At 45.3% G+C, this 21,887-nt stretch overlaps 8 protein-coding genes across 8 annotated transcripts; 4 read left to right on the plus strand and 4 right to left on the minus strand.

The window, feature by feature from the left end:
* Positions 1-828: 828 nt before the first annotated feature.
* On the plus strand, positions 829-1,203 carry DEU56DRAFT_746773 (uncharacterized protein; the record flags this gene model as incomplete). The annotated part of the gene is made up of 1 exon (XM_041349227.1): positions 829-1,203. A coding segment is annotated over one exon (375 nt), but the record flags the coding sequence as incomplete, so codon positions are not given.
* A 4,052-nt stretch (positions 1,204-5,255) lies between these two features.
* DEU56DRAFT_760758 (uncharacterized protein) lies at positions 5,256-5,938 on the plus strand (the record flags this gene model as incomplete). Its single annotated transcript, XM_041350467.1, has 4 exons — positions 5,256-5,268; positions 5,330-5,415; positions 5,464-5,518; positions 5,772-5,938. The coding sequence occupies 4 exons, from the start codon at positions 5,256-5,258 to the stop codon at positions 5,936-5,938; spliced, it is 321 nt and encodes a 106-aa protein (XP_041202786.1).
* A 926-nt stretch (positions 5,939-6,864) lies between these two features.
* Positions 6,865-7,663, minus strand: DEU56DRAFT_918279 (uncharacterized protein; the record flags this gene model as incomplete). Its single annotated transcript, XM_041358094.1, has 5 exons — positions 6,865-6,977; positions 7,025-7,148; positions 7,214-7,225; positions 7,280-7,429; positions 7,487-7,663. 5 exons carry the CDS (start codon positions 7,661-7,663, stop codon positions 6,865-6,867), a joined length of 576 nt encoding a protein of 191 aa, XP_041202787.1.
* A 1,872-nt stretch (positions 7,664-9,535) lies between these two features.
* Positions 9,536-11,489, minus strand: DEU56DRAFT_760760 (uncharacterized protein; the record flags this gene model as incomplete). The annotated part of the gene is made up of 4 exons (XM_041350468.1): positions 9,536-10,452; positions 10,505-10,749; positions 10,794-11,194; positions 11,253-11,489. 4 exons carry the CDS (start codon positions 11,487-11,489, stop codon positions 9,536-9,538), a joined length of 1,800 nt encoding a protein of 599 aa, XP_041202788.1.
* A 582-nt stretch (positions 11,490-12,071) lies between these two features.
* On the plus strand, positions 12,072-12,880 carry DEU56DRAFT_918281 (uncharacterized protein; the record flags this gene model as incomplete). The annotated part of the gene is made up of 3 exons (XM_041358095.1): positions 12,072-12,151; positions 12,213-12,410; positions 12,475-12,880. 3 exons carry the CDS (start codon positions 12,072-12,074, stop codon positions 12,878-12,880), a joined length of 684 nt encoding a protein of 227 aa, XP_041202789.1.
* Positions 12,881-13,182: 302 nt separating this feature from the next.
* On the minus strand, positions 13,183-13,608 carry DEU56DRAFT_918282 (uncharacterized protein; the record flags this gene model as incomplete). Its single annotated transcript, XM_041358096.1, has 1 exon — positions 13,183-13,608. The coding sequence occupies one exon, from the start codon at positions 13,606-13,608 to the stop codon at positions 13,183-13,185; it is 426 nt and encodes a 141-aa protein (XP_041202790.1).
* Positions 13,609-14,308: 700 nt separating this feature from the next.
* DEU56DRAFT_873817 (uncharacterized protein) lies at positions 14,309-18,153 on the plus strand (the record flags this gene model as incomplete). Its single annotated transcript, XM_041355890.1, has 14 exons — positions 14,309-14,668; positions 14,767-14,934; positions 14,987-15,358; positions 15,413-15,610; positions 15,653-15,701; positions 15,735-15,826; positions 15,882-16,030; positions 16,082-16,476; positions 16,524-16,709; positions 16,767-16,867; positions 16,958-17,361; positions 17,392-17,567; positions 17,621-17,857; positions 18,131-18,153. The coding sequence occupies 14 exons, from the start codon at positions 14,309-14,311 to the stop codon at positions 18,151-18,153; spliced, it is 2,910 nt and encodes a 969-aa protein (XP_041202791.1).
* A 128-nt stretch (positions 18,154-18,281) lies between these two features.
* On the minus strand, positions 18,282-18,955 carry DEU56DRAFT_873818 (uncharacterized protein; the record flags this gene model as incomplete). The annotated part of the gene is made up of 5 exons (XM_041355891.1): positions 18,282-18,310; positions 18,341-18,526; positions 18,582-18,737; positions 18,787-18,822; positions 18,913-18,955. 5 exons carry the CDS (start codon positions 18,953-18,955, stop codon positions 18,282-18,284), a joined length of 450 nt encoding a protein of 149 aa, XP_041202792.1.
* Positions 18,956-21,887: the final 2,932 nt, after the last annotated feature.

Here is a 21,887-nt window from a genome sequence, read left to right on the forward strand (position 1 = left end):
ATCATGAAGGAATCACGAGGTAAACAAGCGATCACCACATGGCGGCGAAAGTTCTATAGAACGGTCGCCGACGAAGGTGATGACGTCCCCACGCATGTCAAAAAAATGAGGGAAATCCAAGAAACCTTACATATGATGGGAAGTCTGGTGACGGAAGAAGACTTCTGCACTGTACTTATCTCATCATTACCGGAATCTTGGGACACCTTTACCATGACATACCAGATCAGGATGGGTGATACGAAGACGATCACGTCACATGAGTTAATCTCCCTTATCTTGGAGGAGAACTCGCGACAAAATGAAAAAGATGTGAAAGGAAAAGGAAAGGAGAGTGCGCTCGTTGTAAAAGGAAAGAATTTAGGAAAAAGGAAGCGTGAAGACGTGAAGAAGTGCCGGATCTGTAAAAAGTCCGGCCATACCGAAGCTGAGTGTTGGTTCAAGGATAAGCAATGCTCTAACTGCGGACAAGCGGGACATACTAGAGAGAATTGCTGGAGCAAAGGAGGAGGAAAGGCGGGGCAAGGCCCGTCTAAGTTTCCTCTCAAAAAGCGCATCAAAAATGACAACGCTCACGTCGTTGATGACGTAGAAGATGTTGCAAAAGAAGCGCAATATGAAGAGGAAGATGTTGCCTTTTTTGGCGAAGAGATGCAGGTCGAGCCGATCGAGGTCGAGAACCAGACAGTAGTCGAGGTCAATGATCAGGTCGAAGACGAAGACCATATCAATGTATCTAATAATAGTGATGAATACGAGAAGCTTAGCTATTATGATTGGCTGGCAGACTCAGGAACGACATCACATATTACTAAGATTCGATCCACAATGACGGATTATGTTCCATTAACGGATCACAAAGTCAGCAGGATATCTAATGAATCCCTTAAGGCTGAGGGACGTGGAACAGTCGAACTAGTAAGTACGGTAAATAAGCAGCAGGTAACCTGCAAACTTAAAAATGTACTATATGTACCGCGTGCCTCAAACAACCTTCTATCTATCATGCGCCTAGATAGAGAGGGAGGACATGCCATAATGGGTAACGGTGTAGTAACCTTAAAAGTGCGCGGAGGATGCACAATAGCCAAAGGGAAGCTTCAAAACGGGTTGTATTTATTAAACTCTTGGGCTAAGTTACATCCAATAACTAAAATATATACTACTCGAGATGAAAAACCTGTAGATTGGCTTACCTGGCATAAAAGGTATGGGCATATAGCCTTTAGCGGTCTAAAACGACTGCACAAAGAAAAATTAGTTGAAGGTATGAATATAGATGAGAACTCACCTATGCCGCAGTGTGAAGCCTGTATTCAGGCAAAGCAAACGCGTGATTCATTTCCGCGTAAGGCTGATGATCGTTCTGGATCGATCGGAGAACTCACACACAGTGATGTGTGGGGTCCAGCCAGAGTACAGTCGATTGGCGGATCTAAATATTATATTTCATTTATCGACGACTGTTCCCATAGGACCAGCGTCGAATTCATGAAAAATAAAAATGAAGCTTCCACCAAAGTAAAGCAATATGCGATGTACCTTAAGAAGCGCTGGCAAAACCAACCGAAAAAGTTCCGAGTCGATAACGGAACAGAATATGTGAATAATGATCTAAAAACCTGGTGTAAGAACGAAGGGATTGAGCTAGAAGGTCAGGGAACTAAAGATAGATATATCAGGAAGGTGGGGTTGAGGGTATATGACCATGAGGTCAGGGATAAGGGTTCATGAGAGGATCAAGGGAAATAGAAGTACAGGTCATGAGACAGAAGATCAAGGGTTCAAAGGAAGCGTCTAGCTTCTTGTCACAGAAGGTCAGGGTCGGCAGGGATCAAGAAGTGTGCATCAAGCATCATGGTGAATTGTGAAGAGGTGATGGTTGTGACGGTGTGACAGAGTAAAAGGGTGAGAAAAAGATAGGGGGGCCATGTTGTTGTAACAGTGTCTATCACAAATCCCAGCATTAGTTCTTTGGGCGAGAACTTTAATGCTGGTAAGATCCTTTCGTTGAGTTGTGATATTGCTGCGTTGAAGTGGTCCGACCATCCTTTGGGGATGTCTGCTGTGAGTATGTCCGAGGATCTGTCCTCCCCCAGATCTGGGGCGCAAGTCCATTTAAGTTGTTCTAAAAGGATTTGGTTAGTGCCTTCAACGAGTCCGTTGACCCATGGAGAGTATGCTGGGGTGACGTGGTGCTCGACGCCATGTGTTTCGCACCAATCCGCTACCTCCTTGTTGTCAAAATGCTGTCCTCCGTCAGTCATGAGCTTCTCCGGTACGGTGAATTCTTGTCAGATTTTATCAAGTCCTGTGATGGTAGTCTTGGCCGCCCCATGCCGACCATGTCGCCTTGTCTGTCGCTGAGAGATTCTGCATCCAAACTTCAGCCATACCTCCCGCAGCACATTGGAGCTCGAAGCACTCTATTTTCTCTTGGTTGGTGAATGTGGTTGGGAGTGATAGTCGATACTGTCTAAACCAGTCGGTCAGTTCCTCCCCCTTCTCATAATCACCATAAAAACTTGGCAGCAGTGTTATCAATGACATCGAGGCGGTGGTGACAAGTGCTGGGGTGTTGGTTGCCCCCAAAGGTAAAACTTTGCATGGGGCAGCGTGAACATGTTGCTGGATAAAACAGAGGTTCGTGCGCAGTTCCTTGACGGTGGCTTCTGGCGGGGGTTGTGGTGCAATGAGAACATTGTGGGTATTATGGGAAGGTGTTGGTTGGTTGTAGGCAGTACTAAGTTCCCTCTGTGGAGGTGAAAGCTGTGGGTCGGATGCAACTCTTCGGAGCTGCAGAGCTATGAACAAACGGTCTGTTGGCACCTCGCGCAGACAACAGAGGTCGTCCAATGTGATCGCTGTGGTGAGAATGCTCGCCCTAGTCACCAGGTGGAACAGTGACCAACTCGGGCCTTGCCTTCTGCCTTCGACGTGGTAGGAAGCCTGCTCTACAACAACACATGACTATGGCCTATATCTGCTCTCGGCATCTGCCGAACCGCTTCTGCCCTCTCTTCTCCTCCTATCTCCTATGCTCTCATGCTCCCTCTCATCTCGATCTCTGAACCTGCCCAATCCGGCACATCCGCCTCCCGACCAGACCTCTCCACAACAACGCACAACCTTCTGCACTCTTCCACAGCACGTGCAGCACATGCACATCCTTCTGCACACTGGCACTTTACTTGGCATATCCTCCCATGTCCTGTCCTGTCTGTCCAGTTCTGTTGGTGCATACTCCCACTGTTATCTCTGTCGCTGACCACATCCAGGGTCTCTTACATATAGACTTACCACATATCCGCTTCCCTTACATTTCAGTACCCAGAGAGCGCGTGTAGTGACTTACATATCTAGAGGACTCAGATCATTCCGGACTTACTTACTTTCCCTTACTTGGACTCAGTATCTGTTTTCTGTCTAGTTGTGCATTGAGCACTAATATCATCACTGCTATTGTCTATCTTCTCTCTTGTCTTATTGTGACTTGTCTATCAGCCATCTGAAGTGTCCTTATTGTCAGCCGCCACCCACTTCTTTATCTCGCGCGTACCACACCTTAGCCACATCCTTCCGCACATCCCACACATCCCTAAGGGACAATTCTACTAGCTCGCCTCTCGAGGTTTATATTCCTTGTGACTCCCCAGAGTTCACATTACTATTTCCTCACCCACACCACAATGTACCCAAGGGTACCAGGGGGTACGAGTCTTTGTGCAGGTCGGAGCGGGTACAGTGGGTATGGTACCCATGAGGGGTAAACTCACAGGTATACATACAAATGTAGCTACTAGACATCCAAGAACTACTCAATGATATCATCCCAGCCCTCATCCAACTCCCGCTCTTCTCCTTCGTGGTCAGGCTTACATGTCACAGCAGTAACATCCTTGTCTTTCACCAGACCAAGGAGACTCCAACTTCCAAGGCAAAGAAGAGCTCGTGTCATTTGCACTGAAAGTCTTGAATGCACACAAGAAAGAATGAGCTGGCCACGAGAAAAAATGTGCTCGATGTCAACAGACATTGCTGGAAAGCCACATTGAAAACATTGAAGATTCATGTCAGAATAAAAACAAACTCACCTGGAATTGTCAAGTAATCTAGTGCCATGCGAGAGAGGTGTGGATACATAGCGCGATGTTCGTGCCACCAAGCCAGTACATCACTGATTTTTCAACATCGGTGCTTAGATATTTGTCGAGCTTGTGTGATGTAACTTGGGATGCAGTGCAGAGAGTGATATCTCTACAGGCTCGTATCCCCACATTTCTACATCGACCTCATCACTATCCACAGGTAGGTGCAAAGGCAAGACATAGTGAGGGTGCAAGTATTATCATTTCAACAAAGTAACTTCAGATTAAAGAGCCCACAGGGAGGCTGTCCAGATAACTAAGTTACTCACTACTTTACTGAGCCAAGCTCTACGTATACTTAACAAAGACCTCTCTCTTTTACAGGAAGAGAGATACGAAACAGGAGAACACGACAAAGTTGAGACAGACTTTCATAGGTTGAAACATGACCCACTAGGGTAAAACATACCTATCATTTTCCAGACATAACAACATCACAGACACAGTCAATATAGTTGCTTCAAACAAGAAGGTAACTTGTTTACTCTTTGACCACCCATGAACAACACATTATTAACCAAGAAGTAGAAAATCTGTTGACCGTGAACTTGAGGAGCTGGCAACTTCTAGTCTTATCAAAGTGTAGTTGTGATTGTCACTGCATTTTTTACACTGATTTTATATTAGACCCTCAAGTAAGAAGACAGCACGTACCATGCGCTAGCCGCATCCTTCCGCATATCTCACACTTCTTGTGCATCTGCCACATATCTATCACGCATCTTCGCACACCTTCACATATCTTTGGCTTTCCGCCATCTCTTGATCCCTCTTATATTTAGAGAGTTCTGTCTCAGTAGCATCCTCTAAGGGACAATTCTACTAGCTCACCTCTCGAGGTTTATATATCCAATTGCGCACACCCACCTGTGCAACTTTAACAACATCAAGAACCATGGCCAGAGATTTGCCCTGGTGTTCGAGGTGCACAGAGACCATCACAAAGGCCTTATGATTAGGTGAGGTCGCATCTGTTGTGAAATTGAATTCACCGTCATATTCCTTTGAGATTTTTTGTTACATTTGACAATGGCGTGCATCACCTGCAGCATTCATGTGATCCATAGTTGACCATTTGCAAATACAAGTTTCACATCGCATGACACCATGGAAGGTGAAGGTAAGTAGTATTCAGGATGCCCCGTCTTCATCAATGATTGAAATTCCTTGGTTGCTGACAGTCTCAAATGGTCGGAGGCTTTCTGAGACCCAATGCACAATCTCTGCCCTTTGGCAATGTGTCAGTAGTGTGTTCATGTACATACTAGTGAGTACTTACTTGGTTTAGGTCTTCATGTGTTGCCTATGTGAATAGGTCACTTTACCCTTAGATATTCTTTCAAAAGAGGATGTGATAGTGCCAGATTTCAGTAAGTTTTTGATGACACCTTCACATTGTAGTAGGAGGGTGTGGCCTCAGGGGTAGCAGAGAGACATGTCAGGAGTCTTGGTCAGGTGTCCGGAGTCCTCGAGAGTTCATAGGTAGCCATGTTTGTAGAGTAGAACCTCATCATCACACGAGTGAGCAGTCCACCAAGTGTCAAGGCCCATAGCCCTCTCCAACATGCTGCTACTGCTGATTTAGTGTTTTGTGGAGCATCATATGCCTCTGACCCCCAGCAGCTCTTGGCATGCTTGGCTATGTTGCTGGTAGACTTCACATCACCCTTGTCGAGGTAGCACCAAACACGCTGTTTACAACCCTTCCCCATGCACTGGAATACATGGGAGCGCCGCCAGCCAATATATTCAATGCTTGGTATTGGCTCGTAGAATGCATAAACTGGTGATGTCCACCCTTTTTTTAGCTTGTCTGTGAAATAAAAACTGATTAACATAATGATATGCTCAGGAGAAATAACTTGCCAAGCTCAACTTCTGATGCCTCGGCATCATCAGATGACGTCTCAGAGTCCACATTGATAGCATCCTGTGCAGATATGCCATCCTCCTCTTCCGTTTGTACAGTAGCTTGGTGAGTCATAGTGCGAGGAGGAGGGGATGCTTCTTCTCGCTCAGATGCGGAACTCAAAGATACATGCTTCAATTTTTGTTGGCCAGTGAAGGCTCTTGACTACTGGTGCTAACCTTCCTTTTTAGCTTTTGCGTGCCTTCCACAACAGCCTGGCGGCCTTCTCGGTCAGTTTCTTGACCTGCATATGAAACATTGTGGTGAACCACCTGGCAATTGAGGGGAAGACTTTGGGGTACAACAGCACGGTCCATGCAACAGTGAACAGGCATGTGTGGAAACCGGAAACAAAGTGTCTGAGCTAGAAGCCTATAGGTATCCATAGATGTGAGTCTAAGTTAGCCGAGGCACAAGGCGAACTTAGAGTATAGTCTACGTATGAGTAAGCAATGTGGCGCAGCAATCTTTCTTCTCGCCCTCATCAGCCTTAGAGCTTCATAGATGAGCACCAGCCTACAGCTCTCATATTTTCTGCTCACCCACCCACCGCTCCCTCTCTCAGGTAGTCAGATGAAGCTTTCATAACCAAAGCTAGCAAATTTTAGAACACACAATCCGCTATCATCCAGCTTCGTCTGACACATCACTCGTATCCTTGAGATGGGTAACCTGACCGGGCCCACCTGCCCTTCACAGCTCACCTTTTCACTCAGATATTGGGTCGTTGTTTTAGACCGGAAAGCTCGAGGGGCTTTCGCCCAAACTTTGTTACATTTATCCTTGCCTTTTATATGTCACTCCTTGTCATTGAATGATAAGCAAGTCTCGTTTCTTTCTCAAGGCGTTTACAGAAGTCTTGATATGCATAGACATGTCCCTCTTGCGATGTTGCAGATTTAGCGAATACATTTGAACAGCTAATAAAAACACGTCAGTATGAAAAATGAGCCTAATAATGACTGACTGTCGACGGCAGCATCATCAAGATCCTTCATGAGTGCCGCTAATCCTGCCACAGTCCCCTGTCCCTCATTAGACACCTTGATCATGATATTTGCAACTTCTTGAGGAAGTGTCTCTGTTGGAGACTGGTGGAGAGCATAGGTTTAACCAAGTAAGTGTCACTACATATGATACAAAGTAGAAAACACACCATTTGGCCCATCTGACATGTGCACTGAAACTCACTGAAGAAGGCGGTCTAGAGCTCTCCATTCACATGCTTGTTCATTTTGTAAGATTTGAGGACCTTTTTCAAACATTCAAAAATGAAGGTCCAGAAGTCGTGTAGAGGAATGAAGTTTCGTGTGTACTCGATGACATGTGTAGCATAGTGATGATTGGCCTTGACAATGTTTGAACTGTAAAGCTTAGATATAAATATCAGTACTTGTCTTTTCCAGTGAGTCACTTACAGACAACTTACATTAAGAAGCATGGTACAGTAATCATGAATTAATTGATCCGCTTCATCAAGGTCCTTGTTGCTGAGCTGATGCTTTATTAGTATATGAAGTGCAGCAGATAATTTAAGAAAGTTGGCAGGATCCTCAGGATGAAGGGAGAACTTTAGGTCGTCAGCCTGTATGTCTATCTCGTCCATGATAGTTTGTTCTGTCACTTTGCATTTCCCCTTCCTCTGATCTGACCTTGCCTTCTTTTCAGCAGCGAATCATGCTTTCTCAGTCTGTTTGATGGCAGTAAGTCTCAACTTCTCGTTTTTCTTTGCCTCCACATCAGTAAGCTTCTGTGAGGCTCTACATGCTTTCTCCACCTCAAAGGCATCTTTACCACATTTTTTTTTCACTTCAGTGAGTGCTTGCTTGTCTTTGGCTTTGCAGGCTGCCTGTGCTTGTTTATCTGCCTCTGACCTTTGTATCATTACAAATCATTGCTGCAAGATCTGATTGTTAGTATCGGAGGGTGGGCAAGCGGACCACAGCTGTGGAATCTGAATTTTGATAAGTGTAAGATTGGAAATGTACCAGATAGCTCACATACAATGATAGGACCATATACAGTTGAGAGGAGTAGCCATTTGTCAGCTGTAAGAGAGCTGCCTGACGGCATGCCTATATCCATAGGGAGTTTACCACAGGATCCTGGAACGATAAACTATGAGAGCAATTAGCGAAGTTATAGTACGAATAATACAATCATATGTCAGCCAACATCTCGTGAAATGTCTGCAGCTTGTAGTCATGGTGCAAAATCATGTTTTGCACCCAAATATTATAAATGTGTGTTTTAATAAGACCTTCAAACATCGGATCAGGCATGATGTACTAAGGGAAGGTAGCCAGGCCATACTGTAAGAATAATACATCAAGTACTTACAATTAGAGGGCAATACTGATACATGTATTCCTAAGGTCCGCAGTTGTCTATAATCTATAGGGCTAATATATCAGTGGAGGATCCTGGTCCGGTGCTCAATCCACAGTTCTCTGGACCTGGTTCCTGGCCTTCGTTTGATGGTATCGTGCTTCTTCAGTCTATCTATAGGTAACATTACTTCTGCCTGATGACTGGGCCTGGATCATGAGATGCGCATCTGATGGACGAGTCTGATCGGTAGGTTGATTATCAAAAATAGCACCAAGTGACAAGTCCCCCCCCCCCCCCTGCTGGAGATTCCCACTTGAATGCGCTCCAGCCCTAAACACTTATCACTTCATCCTTTTCATGTTTTTATTTTATTTTAACTAATCTTCTCTAAGCGCATCTGCACCTGGGTTTCCCCATCAAGCAGAGGCTACATCTCAGAACGCCCCTCTTCTTCTACTCATCCGAAAGGTTATTTCTCCTGGCTCTCAAGGAGGCTGCACCGACATCCTTTGTTGGGGTGTTCGAGCCTTCCTCACCCCAGGCGTCATGTGGTCGAAAGGCTATGCCACGTTCTGTGTGCGTTGTGACCCTCCAGGATCACCAGGTTTCTACTCCTTCTGGTGCCAATGGCATGTTAGTGAGTGCCATTTCTCAGTAAAATTGTATTTGACACTAAATAACGATGTAGAGCGACCATATATTAACGGATTGCGGCCGTGGCATTCGTATTGCCAATGCCGCTTGGACAGCGTGGTATGTCCTTGTCCTACTCCTCAGCTGGTGAGTGATCAAATGCTAACATATTTCGTCTTCTGATTTTTTGTGACGCAACAGAATTGGTGGATAGATTTTTCGCACCAAGTATATGAGGACATGGCATTGGTACCTGTAGGACTGATGTATCACTACCTACCACTCAACTATAAGACATTGATGTATCACTACTCTGCATTCGCTGAATTCGACACAATTCAAACCGAAATTCCTCTAAGTCCCGCAAACGTGTAGCTGCCTTCTAAGAAACACGTTTGAAATTGTTTGAAAGCCAAAATTATTGCATTAACAAACATATGACACACGCAAGCAACTACATATATGCAACAATGTATAGTAAATGACACAATTGTCCGGAGACACGCATACACACTCATTTGCGTCCAGTCTTCCGAGTGGCGGATGAGCCACCAATATTGTTGGCTTCCGCAGCACGCCTGGATTGGAACCGTTGATGTTTGCCTCGGCCATCCTGCTGATCCGTTGATTCCGTCACTCTCTCATCAACCAGGGTGGAGGCGCTGGAACCAGCCCTGCGAGCATTACCTTTATGATTCACACCGACATTCAACCGCTCTCCTTCAGATTCACATGCGTGCTTCTTGCCTGTGTTGTCAGAAGGGGGTCCTCTTGGGGCGGCATCAGACAGAGGTGTCAGAGTTTGGGTGGGGAGTGCACCGGCAGGTGGCATTGTACCTGATAGAATGTGGGTTGTCAATGAAGGCACCTGGGAGGGTGGTGGAGTGGAGATAGGGAAGGTGAAGGTGAAGGTGGGATTTGTAGTGTGATAAGGCTGCGGCTGCGCTCCAGCTTCATTTGGGGTAGTAGCAGGTTCATCTGTAAGAATCAATGTATTTTGTGTTTGATGAATTTGTGGTGGTGACGGGATAATCGGCAGCGAGTGTTGCAGGGCAAGGTCTTGTTCGAGAATAGGAAAATCTTGTCCGAGGATGGATGGGTCCTGCAGAAACGGATTGAAACCGTGCATCATCTCCGAGTCTTGCGGAGGTTGCAGAGGCATCAGAAGAATGGGAAGTGATGGCTGCGATGTGTCGTCCATGTCCATTTGTGGCGGAGATGCGTAAGGCTCGGAGAAGAATGGAATGTCGACGTCATCCATGAGATAAGCAAGCTGTGAGTCAAACAACACATCAGACATGGCAGTTGTGGTATTTAAAGTGGTAGGTGGTGATATATCAGAGGGTGATTGGACAGTAGACGAAGATCCAGAAGCGATGACCGGAGTGGATGATGTCAAGCTTTGTGCCCTCGACAGAGCAGCTGCGTCGGCTGTTGAAAGAGGTATTAGTCTGATATCTTGTACTGAGTAAGGATGACTGACGAAAAACACATTCTACAAACTGCGTGTAAGGCACCATAATGTTCTGAGAGAATTGGGGATAGGCTTGACTGAACCGGTTGCCCAGTTTTGTTGTACCAACATGAAAACTACTGACATCAAGTGTCCCACCTGCAGCAGGATGTGGCCCGCCCATGAGTACCGTGAATACCCAATCTGTCATTTCGTGCAACTCCTCGAAGAACTGGGTCAGAATCGCAGCAATTTTGGATATGTAGCTGCACATGCTGTAAGAAAACATTGTTCATAGAAAGCAAAGAATGTAACTTACGTGTCCTTGTCGTGATCCTGCTTCTTTGCTTCCTCGATTTCCGCACATTTCGCCTCCTTCATTGCCTCGATAGCAGCAAGGACCTCTGCCTTTACTTCCTTGGACTCATTTTCGAAAGCGGCTTTGAGATGCCGCTTAACGATACCCAGGGTAGTCTTCTTAGCCGGCTCAGTGAACAGCACTTTTTTTAACTCTTCCTGCTCAGTCTTCACCGCATCTTTGACTTTCGTATAATGCATTTTTGAGTACATTTCCCATGGTTGCAAGACACGAGTGGGTTTGTCCGTCGAGCCCTTCATGATATTCTTCATCATCTTCTGGACTGTGGCAGTGTGCTGTCCATTCGCCCGCCGACCTGCTTTTGACGCACCCAAATCATTAGCAAATTTCTCCATGAGGTGCTGTTAATATTGTGAGGCACATGTTATTGAAATTAATATTCGGACAGCATATACGTACCTGTTGATGCAATGCCCAGGCTTCTGCCAGCACAGTAGACTGTTCCTTGGTTAAGTTGACATTGAGCGGAATGTCTTTAAAGACAACAGCGCGCTCTGGAAATTTTTCTCCCCATGCCTCAAAAAAGGGATTCCACAAAGGTTCATAATTCCTGTTGGCCTTACATTCAAGGAATTGATTGTGGAATGTCGCAATAAACTTGATCTGCTCAGCAGAATATTTGGTGGGTGGCGCCATTGGTGAGATTAGATGTATGTTGCAGGTAATAGCTATTAGTTAGTGTGGCAATGAGATTAAAAATTCACTTCGAGCGTATGAATGTGAACCACGTGTGTTTTCATCCGACTGCTAGAGAGGGACCGGTTCAGTGCAATGGCAGTATGTAGGGCTTTTATTTATGTTGAAGATTATGAGACAGGCCTTAATTCATGCTTGACTGGCCTCGCGGCACTAGCGCAATGATCCCGCCTGCATTTGAAATATGATATTGGTTGAATGAGTTTTCGTCCTACCAAGACTTAGTGTAATCCTACCTAGACTCAATGTAATTAGGGACCAATTCAGTGCAATGGCAGTCGGACTTTATCTCTGTTGATGATTTCAAGTTACATTTACAATGCTATAACACACGCTGACATGAGACGGGCCTTGATCCAAGGCTTGCAACTGGCCTAGCTTAGCATTGTGAATAAGTTTGGCCCATTGAAATATGATATTGAGCAAATGAGTTTTCGTCCTACCAAGACTCAGTGCCGCAATGGAGGATCCTTGGTTCTTTTTCTTGAAGACTACCACCACTCTCTACTACAGCTAGTCAAAATGGCCCGTCCAGTTGTTCATAAAACAGCCGAGGCAAAGCTACAAGCTTCGTGTGAAAGGCACCGCCATCATTATGCAAAGTATGTCATACATTCATTAATTATTTACATCCGTTCCTGACAAATTACATTAAAGACATAGAGATGAAATTTTGAAGAGGCGGAGAGTCCTTCGTAGCTCGAAGACCAAGGAATCGAAAGAAGCGAAGAAATTCCACAAAGAGCTCTTGAAGGCTGTCGCAAAAGCCCCGCGTCGCAGGGATGACAATGAGTCTGAGTCAGAGTCTGAGTCCGATTCAGATGATGACTCGGAATCAGAAGATGATGAAAATATCAAGCTGTATGTGCATATGTTCAATTTTATAAATAGAAATGAAATGAAACATTAAACTCAATTTCAACAGTGACGATCTTCCAGAATGCTTACGCGTTGTCAAGGACATCAAGGACGAAATGCTGGCGATGATCGGCGATGACCCCTGCAAATTTGTTGAGGGAGTCTTTTGCGACTATGTGAAGAGTTTCCCTGAAGACTCTTCCCCCGGTGATATTTCCATCATTGAATCCTCCATCGCGAAGGTCCAAAAGATACTCAACCGGGCCATTCCTGCACAAGATCAAATCTTGAATTTTTGTGGAGTCTCACCTGGCTCTGAGTGGCATGCTGCTGACTCAGTCACCCGTTTCTTAAGGACCGTGCTCGCATATCTAGAGGACATTGAGGGTCTGATTTTTCTTGGAGGAGTTTGCGAGCTCACACTTGCTCACTCGATGGGGGAGATGATGTATCAGAAAGGCCTCAGAATTTGATTTCTTCCATGTACTCATGTAACGTAGATTTTGCGCACGTAGTGTGTAGTCCATACGAGTTTTTCTTGCGCTGTGTCTTATATACCATCACCAAAATTGCTCAACTCAGACATAGGAACGCTAATGACGACGTGAGGCGAGGTTGATCATCGTGTTCTCGTTGAATATCAACAAAACATCATTTATTTGGCAACTAGGTACAAAGTTGTTAGAGTGCAAACAGAAGTACAGTGACAATCATGGAGATCACGCCCTGAATGAGGAGGTTGATATTACCATTGGTACGCATTTAGGCGCGTCCCTTATCCATGGCTGGGGAAAGGTGTCGATGATGGTGAGAATGTGAAGTCGGATAATGCTACGTGATTGTTCAGGGCGTACATCTGCATCTGGAGAGCGAGTTGCTCTTCGATCACTGAGGGATGGTTGGGGTTGTAGTTGGATGAAGGCGCGGTGTGGATGGGATAGCCAGAGTAGGTGTTGTTGCGCCGAATGTGCAAGAATGAGTAGGGATAGGGCGAGCCTACTGGAGGTGTTGGGCTGGCTTGCATGCTTTGCATGCCAGATATCAATGGTGACGGAGCAGCAGTTTGGCTGTGAGGTGTGGGTAGTATAGGTGCGGCTTGGATGAGGAACTTGGAAGTAATGTGATATATAGGCAGCTGCGGCATCATCGTGATTCTGATCATCTGAGTAGACTTGATTTTGCAGCGGGTGTGGCCGTCCATTGCTCTGATTTTGTTGTTGTTCTGCACCACGAGTGTCAGAAAACATGTGGCTGTGCTGGTGCCACAGATGATGCTCTGATACAGAGTCAACCAGCTCAGTCGTCACCCTCACCGGAAGTGCTGGTCAGTCAGTAGATGGATAAGAATGTGACGAGAAACAGACTTACTTTTGTTGTCCAGTGAAAGCTCGTTGTCAGATCTGGGCAACCACGAGAACATTAGTTGTCTGGCAGATAGAATTTTGAGGAAGAGACGTATGAGGGACCAAACAACACGCGAACACTGCCGCACTTGGCGAGAAAGGAGCGTTCGATGGCGTTGGCCGCGGTTGGCGTGAGTATCAAGTTCCAGTGAGTGATATATCATATATTATAGTTGCCATTGACGGACCATTGACGGTGATGACTAAGGTCCAGAACACAAGGCACCGTGTGTTAATAAACAAAGTCATGTGAGGTCATTGTGGTCACGTGTTGTACGCGTCTGTGGTAGCATCGTGTATGCCTCATGTGAATATACTGAAACTTACACCATACTGTCTGGCTTGTCTTCCAAAAAAAATTTCAGGCCAGAACATAACCCGCTGTCAAATCAATCTACTGGTCACCGAAGCCCTTCAACATGGTCCTGGCATTAATGTAGCACAAGGTAAGTGTAGATACATTTGAAGTCACGGAAGCCTTACATGTAAATTTTCAGAATGATTCGCCATGTCGACGATTTGCACGCTTTGCCACCATTCTGGTATCCTGCCATGACGCGGGCTGCAAAGAAACCGAAGCTGCAAGTTGAGCGTTTCATTCAGCCAAGCTCCACACCCATGCCAGCAGTTAAGTTGATACGGGAATACGCACTTACTAATGGACGCACTACTCTACAAACAGGGCATGTTTCACTTGGCGGGGCCACACTTGATAGTGAACCAGATGATTCACTATACGAACCTCACGCCATCCAGGATTGGCCGGACTACAATGATTGGGATGAAGTCTCTCCGTTTTGTGATCCTCCGATCATCACGGGCGACGCTCTGCAGGATAAGCGCAAAGAATATGCTGCAGTAAGTGAAAACATCAATGTCATTTACTACGCTCATGATTATTTTAGGACAATCCGCTTCTTGTTTGGCTCTTTGACCGCCAATTTTTCCTTGACGAGACCATATTTCTGGAGGGTCGTGGTCACGAAGGCCAGTGCACAGTCTGCCGCTGTGGCAGTGAAATTGAAGAACCCAAGTACCGATGCAGGGACTGTTTCGGCATGGAAATGTACTGTCGACATTGCACTGTTGAGCACCATCAATCCAGTCCACTGCATGTTATTGAAGTACGTGTTTCCTACTAGATACATGGTCTACAGTACTAACATACAAACACAGGAGTGGAACAGCTCTTTTTTCCAGCGCGCACACCTCAAGTCCCTTGGTTTATGTGTGCAACTGGGACATCCTCCCAGTGACCACTGTTACAATCCACGTCCCTCAACAGGCAATGACTTCACCGTTGTTGACATCAATGGGATCCATGATGTCGCGCTAGATTTTTGTGGCTGTCACACTGCCCAACTGTGCTACAAGCAACTATTACGAGTGCAATGGTATCTGGCAACAACGACGGATCCGCAAACAGCTGCAACATTCAATGTACTTGAGCACTATCAGCTGCTGTCATTCAAGTCAAATATTTCGGCCTACGAATTTTATCACAGCCTAGCCAGGCGCTCCAACAATACTGGATTGTCGCCCATCAAGGTAAGTCATAAAATTTCAATTTAATGTATGATATTGATCCTTCTTGACTTGCAGGACCGTTATTCAGCGTTCATGAGGATAGTACATGAATGGCGTCACCTTCTACAACTCAGGCGTAGTGGCCGAGGTCACGACCCTGGTGGCGTCGCAGAAACAAAAGCTGGCGAACTTGCGGTAGTTTGTCCAGCATGCCCCCATGCAGGCAAGAATTTACCCCAAGGTTGGGAGAATTCACCTCCAGCAACAAGGCAAGTTTAAAGTTGATTGTTTGATGAGAATGTCTTGCTCACTCAGGTTGACAGATGGTTGTATGCACTCTTCGTCGCTATAGATGCGAATTTCCGTCTCAAGCGGAAGGCTGTCTCCTCTGACTGAGTGGATCCTGGTTTAAATACAGGATGGGCCTATTTTGTGGAGGAGTGTGCATACAAGAGCTACCTATCTGAGCAAGCCAATGAACAACAAGAGGTGCATATGTAGTCTGGACTGTTGAGGGCTGACATACTCAATGTTTCCTTACTAGCGCAGTACCTGTGTTAGTCATAACACAGTTAATATGGCTGACACGAAATCTTCACGAGGCTTGGCAGCTACTGGTATAGGTACCATCGACTGCGCTCGACATGAATTCAAATTGCCAAATGGGGTAGGCGATCTACAGAAAGGCGAAAGGTATGTTTTCTGCTACTTTTTTCACATTGAGCCAGCTGACGGTGTTACAAGGTATTTAAATATGGATTATATCGTTTTTTCGGCCCTTGTCGGATTCACAGTGACTGTGCTAAATATCTCCTACGATATAGCTTGTCAATGGTCAAAAAACCTATGGAACAGAATGGAACACATGCCGGCTCGGCTCCATATACCTCGTGACGATGTGCTGGTTCAATATTTCATACCGAAGTTTCATATCACGGCCCATATCGCAGCCTGTCAGCTCACATTCTCCTGGAACTTTACCAAGTGGGTAGGTAGGACTGATGGTGAAGCACCAGAACGAGGTTGGGCAAATGCCAACCGTGTCGCATCTAGCACGAAGGAAATGGGGCCAGGAACTCGATGTGACACCTTAGACGATCACTTCAGTGATTGGAATTGGAAAAAGACGACAACACTTGGTGGGTTTTCATTGTCGAGTATTATGTTCCCCTCACTGATACTTCAGACTCTCAAGGCCGTACGTTGAAGCGCAAGATGGAAAACACCATAAAGTGGGAACGGGAACATCATGTCGCCTTGTACGATGTGGAAGGAACAATTCAGCCTGTGCTGCTGGACGAGTGGGGAACAGAAGTCGAGATGTGGGAGGAGGACAACACTCGCCCAAATCTGTTCGAAAGCAAGCTTGCTTGTACATCACTGCCCACACATTCTATGAATTCGCACTGATCATCTGCTGTATGTGTAGCTATTGCGCAGGCCGCAGTAAGGTCACAGCTCGCAGAATTGGAAGCACAAGAGCTGCGGGAAGGGATCAACCACTCTCTCGACGACAATGTCTCACCTAGCGTCCTCATTAGTGGTGGGATTGAATTAGAAGACTTGTAGTATGTGATGTCTCTCTTTCAACATGTGGTTGTTGTTCAAATCTTATGACAGACAACGGCTCAAACACGACATTTCAGAACTAATGCACTACAGAGACGCATCAATTCCTGGACCCGCTATCAACAACTCTATATGCCTATTGTCTCCACGCTGCGCTCATCAACAAATCCAAGTCCAGGTGCCCCCCAAACACTTAAGCCGCAGGATTTTCCACTCTATCTACCATCAGCTCTCAATCATCTCGACTGCAATCACCGTTTAATGAAGCACGAATGGAAACTTCAGCAGGCACAAGCTCACGATGCCCTCAACGAGCTCCGCTCCCACCTTCATTTACGTTCGCACATTTACAAATTCAAAGACAAGAACTTACGGGGCCAAGCAGCTTCTACCCGTGCACAAAATCTGATTGCACGCGTTGAAGCAAAGAAAGATGCGGCGGTAGCGAGATACAGGTGCGCTCGTCAAGCGATAGAATCACTAAGCTGTCGGTTGGATGAGATGGGCTGGGAGGCAACACTTCGACCCCTCAGACACGAGGACATTCGGCCTATGGGCGATTTCACAGGTGATCGCACTCAAGGCACCAGGACAATCTCGTGGATCTGGCTGACGACAGATGTCGACACCAGTCCACCCGAGAATGAAAGTGTTCAAGATTGTGAGTGTTTCTGGTTGATGCTATCGACAGCTGACTCAGATTGCTTTATGTAGGTGTTCGTATCGAATGGTGCAAGGCACGCGCACGCGCAGCTCGATGGTCCGAGGAAGTAGAGTTGCTGGTCGAAGAAATGAGACGAGTACTTGCCTTTCTGGAATGGCAAGGCCCCTGGTGGCATCAGCGCACAATGCTGCGCTCATCGGAGAAGACTACCGAGCAAGAGGGCTTGCAGGCATATGCCTACTGTCAAGCCGCACTCCGTTCTGCGATGCGGACCTCATTCCAAGCTCGTTGGAGCTTTGTTTCTCATCTCAGTTCTACGAGTTCTATGTCGGCTTCTGAGGATGACAGCGGTCCTTCAATTGACGCACCTCCTGCGGTCATGGAGTTTTGATTTGAACAATACATAGTGTTTGTAGTGTAGCGGCACTCTCAGGCACCACAATACACATATTTTTGCATCCAGGCTTGATCGCAGATTGATCACAGATGCTCGATCTCAGCAAGAGAAGCAAGGCTCAATCTTAGACGGCTTGATCGTAGATTGCTCGATCAAATCTCAGGGCACAACATGAGCACAACTTGAGTAGAACACAGTACTATACTCGGACATGGCCAATGGATTGCACTAGGGCCATCGGGAACCTATAGTCTACTGTACAGCGATGTATCACACCACTTGTAGCTCTCAGTAATACATGTATCATGAATGTCTTATGGTTGTAGGTAGTGATACATCAATCCTACAGGTACAGGTGAGGTAGCACACTTACCGAGAAATAAGTTGTACATTGGATCAATGATCACCTGCTCGACAATATTGAAATAAGGTAAACACCAGAGTTGCATATAGATCGTCACAAAATCCTTGACAAAGGTTTTGTAAGCATTTGGCATTGTCAGATTGCCATACAGTTCTCCTAGTTTGTGGTGTTGTGCATCTGTGTGCACTTTGAAAGCTGAACACATCTTGTCAGTAAACAAGTAGTATATGAGCTGAAACCAGACACATACCTCCCTTCTCAAAGGCAGACACCTTATCTTTGCTGGCGATACTGATCCAGCAACATGTACAAAAGTTAGTGTGAGAATGAGAAGTGAAACCGCTGATTTTGTGTGCAGCTGGCTTATCGCACACAACAGGTACCAATATCACACAAATGAGGCAACCTAGATTAACATTAATATTGATAAAATCAAAATTTGTGAGTTGGTTTACCTTCTGGACACAACTTAGTAGGTACTATGATATTATCTTTTCATAATTAAAGGAGATCAGAGATTATTGGACAAAGAAATCATTGTATCTGGTTGAGATTTTGTTCCTTTGGGCCTAGTAGTATACTTGTACACATTAAATTGGATGTGTGATATCTAGATATTATCATGTGAATACAAATGTTAGTACAAAGATCAACTACACTTACTAATATTCCGGTGGCAGATTAGTTATTGAGAATGAGGTCGGACATGAGGAGTCCGATGGGGCAATATTGCTTTGTATATAGGAAAAGCTATTGGATAAGGGAACAAAGGATCATTAATAGGTTGTGAGAAGGTAGATTTAAATTATGAACTCACCAGTCAACTGTCATTAACACCTATTCATAGTTCACCATTTGGCCCTGCCGCTCATGAGCAAGATCACAAAAGAACAAGCTGTCACCAGGTGATTTCAGTCTGGTTCTGTACATACAAAGATGTCAGTTTACTGATTCGGTGCACACAGTTTGGAGCGCCAGCTATCAAGAAGTGCCTTGAGACCAGGTATCTTCAGCAGGGATTTGAACTGATGAGAGAGAGGAAGATAAGGATACTTCACTACTGGTATCTTTATGGTGTGCTGGTTTCCATGGGCGGTGAGATCAGGAAGGAAAAGATATATGCAACAATTCGGGCACATATCCTGTGATTTCGGTAAACACACTGGAGGAAAAATGTTGCGACAGGATGGACGGACTGGGAGTGTGTAGATAGGCTTGTCGATGCCTAGAACTCAATTACTCTATTGAAGGGTGACAAAGGGAAATTGTAAGTGAAGCCATGAGACGAGCACATATATAGACAGAAGGTGACCAGGAAGATGTGTGAGGTCTGTGGCATCTTCCACAGACAAATCATCTGGGATCAAAAAGGGGTCCGGATTATCCTTACCAGGTTGTGCGGGTGATCATATTCATAAGCATTAACTTCTATGTCAGGATCAGCCTCTTCTTCCTCATCCTGGTGTTCTTGTGCATATTACAAGGTCCTTTGAAGTTCCCGATCAAAGTTGGCCTGGTCTGGGTCAGCAGGAAGATGATGTGCATCACAAGGCATGAGTGGTCGTGATCCTACAGCTGTTGCAGAATTATATTCATCAAGGTGATTGATGGCTGTGAGTAATGCCTCCACACTACAGAAGGGGCTGAGGTTAGGCATGACATCATCCTAGGTGGTGATATGGAGATCTTCATCTCTAAGACAGCCAGAGTCAAGTACTGTGGAGTCTGAGAAGTAGGGCTCAAAATGTGGTGACAGCAGTGGGGTTGGTTTATATAATGAGACACCGAAACCACAAGGGACCTATATCTGACTGAGATCCTGGTATGATGTGTCTACCCATGCACTTGTAGTGAACTTGTGATTGAAGAGTTTCATTTAGCAAGTGCAAATGTACCATTGCATGTAGTGCAGTTGTATTGTGGCATGTTGGGCAAAGATAAGACTCTTATCAAAACATGACTTGGCAACATATCTAAGGAATTTCAGCCAATCACATGAGATTATATTTCATAGTAGGAGCATGCATAAAGTAACAACTGTTAATACATAAAATTGGGCCTTGTTTCTCTGCTCTGCATACCCATGACCTCATGCTATGGTATCATTGACGAGAGAAGTTTGAGCAAGGTCATTCAACTGATAGATAATACTAAGTGCAAATATCACAGACAGAGGAACAGACTTACATCCATTTTGTCCTTATAGAAGTGGGTGAACTCTGCTGGAGTCTCTGGCTCCGTGTTGCTACTATCAAAGGTCTCTTCTGCATATATATTTTCCACGGGCCCAGCTGCAAACTTCTTCCAAGCATATTAGTTAGTATAATTAGCCAACTATAAGGATGCATAGTACTTACTTTATATTTCTAGGCCTCTTGCTAGCGCATCACCTGAAGTCGGTGTAGGAACAAGTTCCTGGTTAGGCTTACTTTACCCCTATTTACCTTGCTTGTGTTGTCACTTGGATAACTTACATAATCATGTTGGTCTTTACCCTTACTATCACATGGTGTGACTTAGAATGCAGTTTCCCTTATCCTCTCTCTCTCTCTGAGCTGTGAGCCTGGTTCAGAAACCCTTTAGGGTCTGACACTGTCTACAAGACTTGGTAGCTAGGCAGCAAGACCCAACACCAGATTTCTACCAATCTGAATTGTTGTACCCACATCGGTCAGGAGTGTTGGGCTTGGTTGCGCTAAGATCTACATGTTCAGGAACTTGTAGTAATCTGGGCCACTTGGTGGGCCATCTGAACCAGATTTTGACTGTCTACAAGAGCAAGTATTCAGTGAGATTGTTTTATGTAAATCTGAAACTTGCCATGGGCCCTGGTTGCTTGGTTTCAAAGGTAAAACTGAATGTCTGTAGTTTTAAGGGTAGTTCAAGGTTAATCTTTGCTGCATTTGGTATTCTTAACTTCAGGATCATCAGCTGCTTGACATGGCAGACTGAGTCCATCAATACTTCTAAAGATATTGTTGTCGATGATTTGATTGTGGTTTGGAAAGTGAATTGCACATTTAGGCATGCATTATAGAGTTTTAAGGAAGATATTGAGTGCAAAATTTAGGTAGCGATTGATGGTGGTAGGTATGAGAGCGAAAATCTGGGCTTAGTGTGCATTTACGCGCTTCCATCGGCTTTTGTCAGGTCCATCCATCCATTGTCTATTTGGTCCCTAGGTGTGTATTACATACATATATTTGTTTTCTGACAGCCACTGTCTCCTTACCTACACCTGTGATATTCTTCAGCTGCTCTCACATGCTAATCGGCTGCTTTAGGACACTTTTGCTCGCTCTTTGCTAGCTATCTTCTATATCTACTGGTTTTTTTTAAGAGAAGGTTCTTTACTCAATTACCAAAGTAGAGTTACGCAGTTTGTACTATGCCTTAGAGAGCACCTATCTATAGCCAGGAGTCATACTCTCCTTCTCTTATCAGTCTATATCTCTAAAACATTCACTTAATATCCATTCCTCGCCTCTCACATGATCCAAGACATCTCTCAGCATTTGTGCTCCATCAAGCACTGTTTTCCCATGATTCAAGTGCA

This window comes from Suillus clintonianus (genome assembly GCF_016758775.1).
Source record: "Suillus clintonianus strain FC179 chromosome Unknown DEU56scaffold_128, whole genome shotgun sequence".
NCBI lineage: Eukaryota > Fungi > Basidiomycota > Agaricomycetes > Boletales > Suillaceae > Suillus > Suillus clintonianus.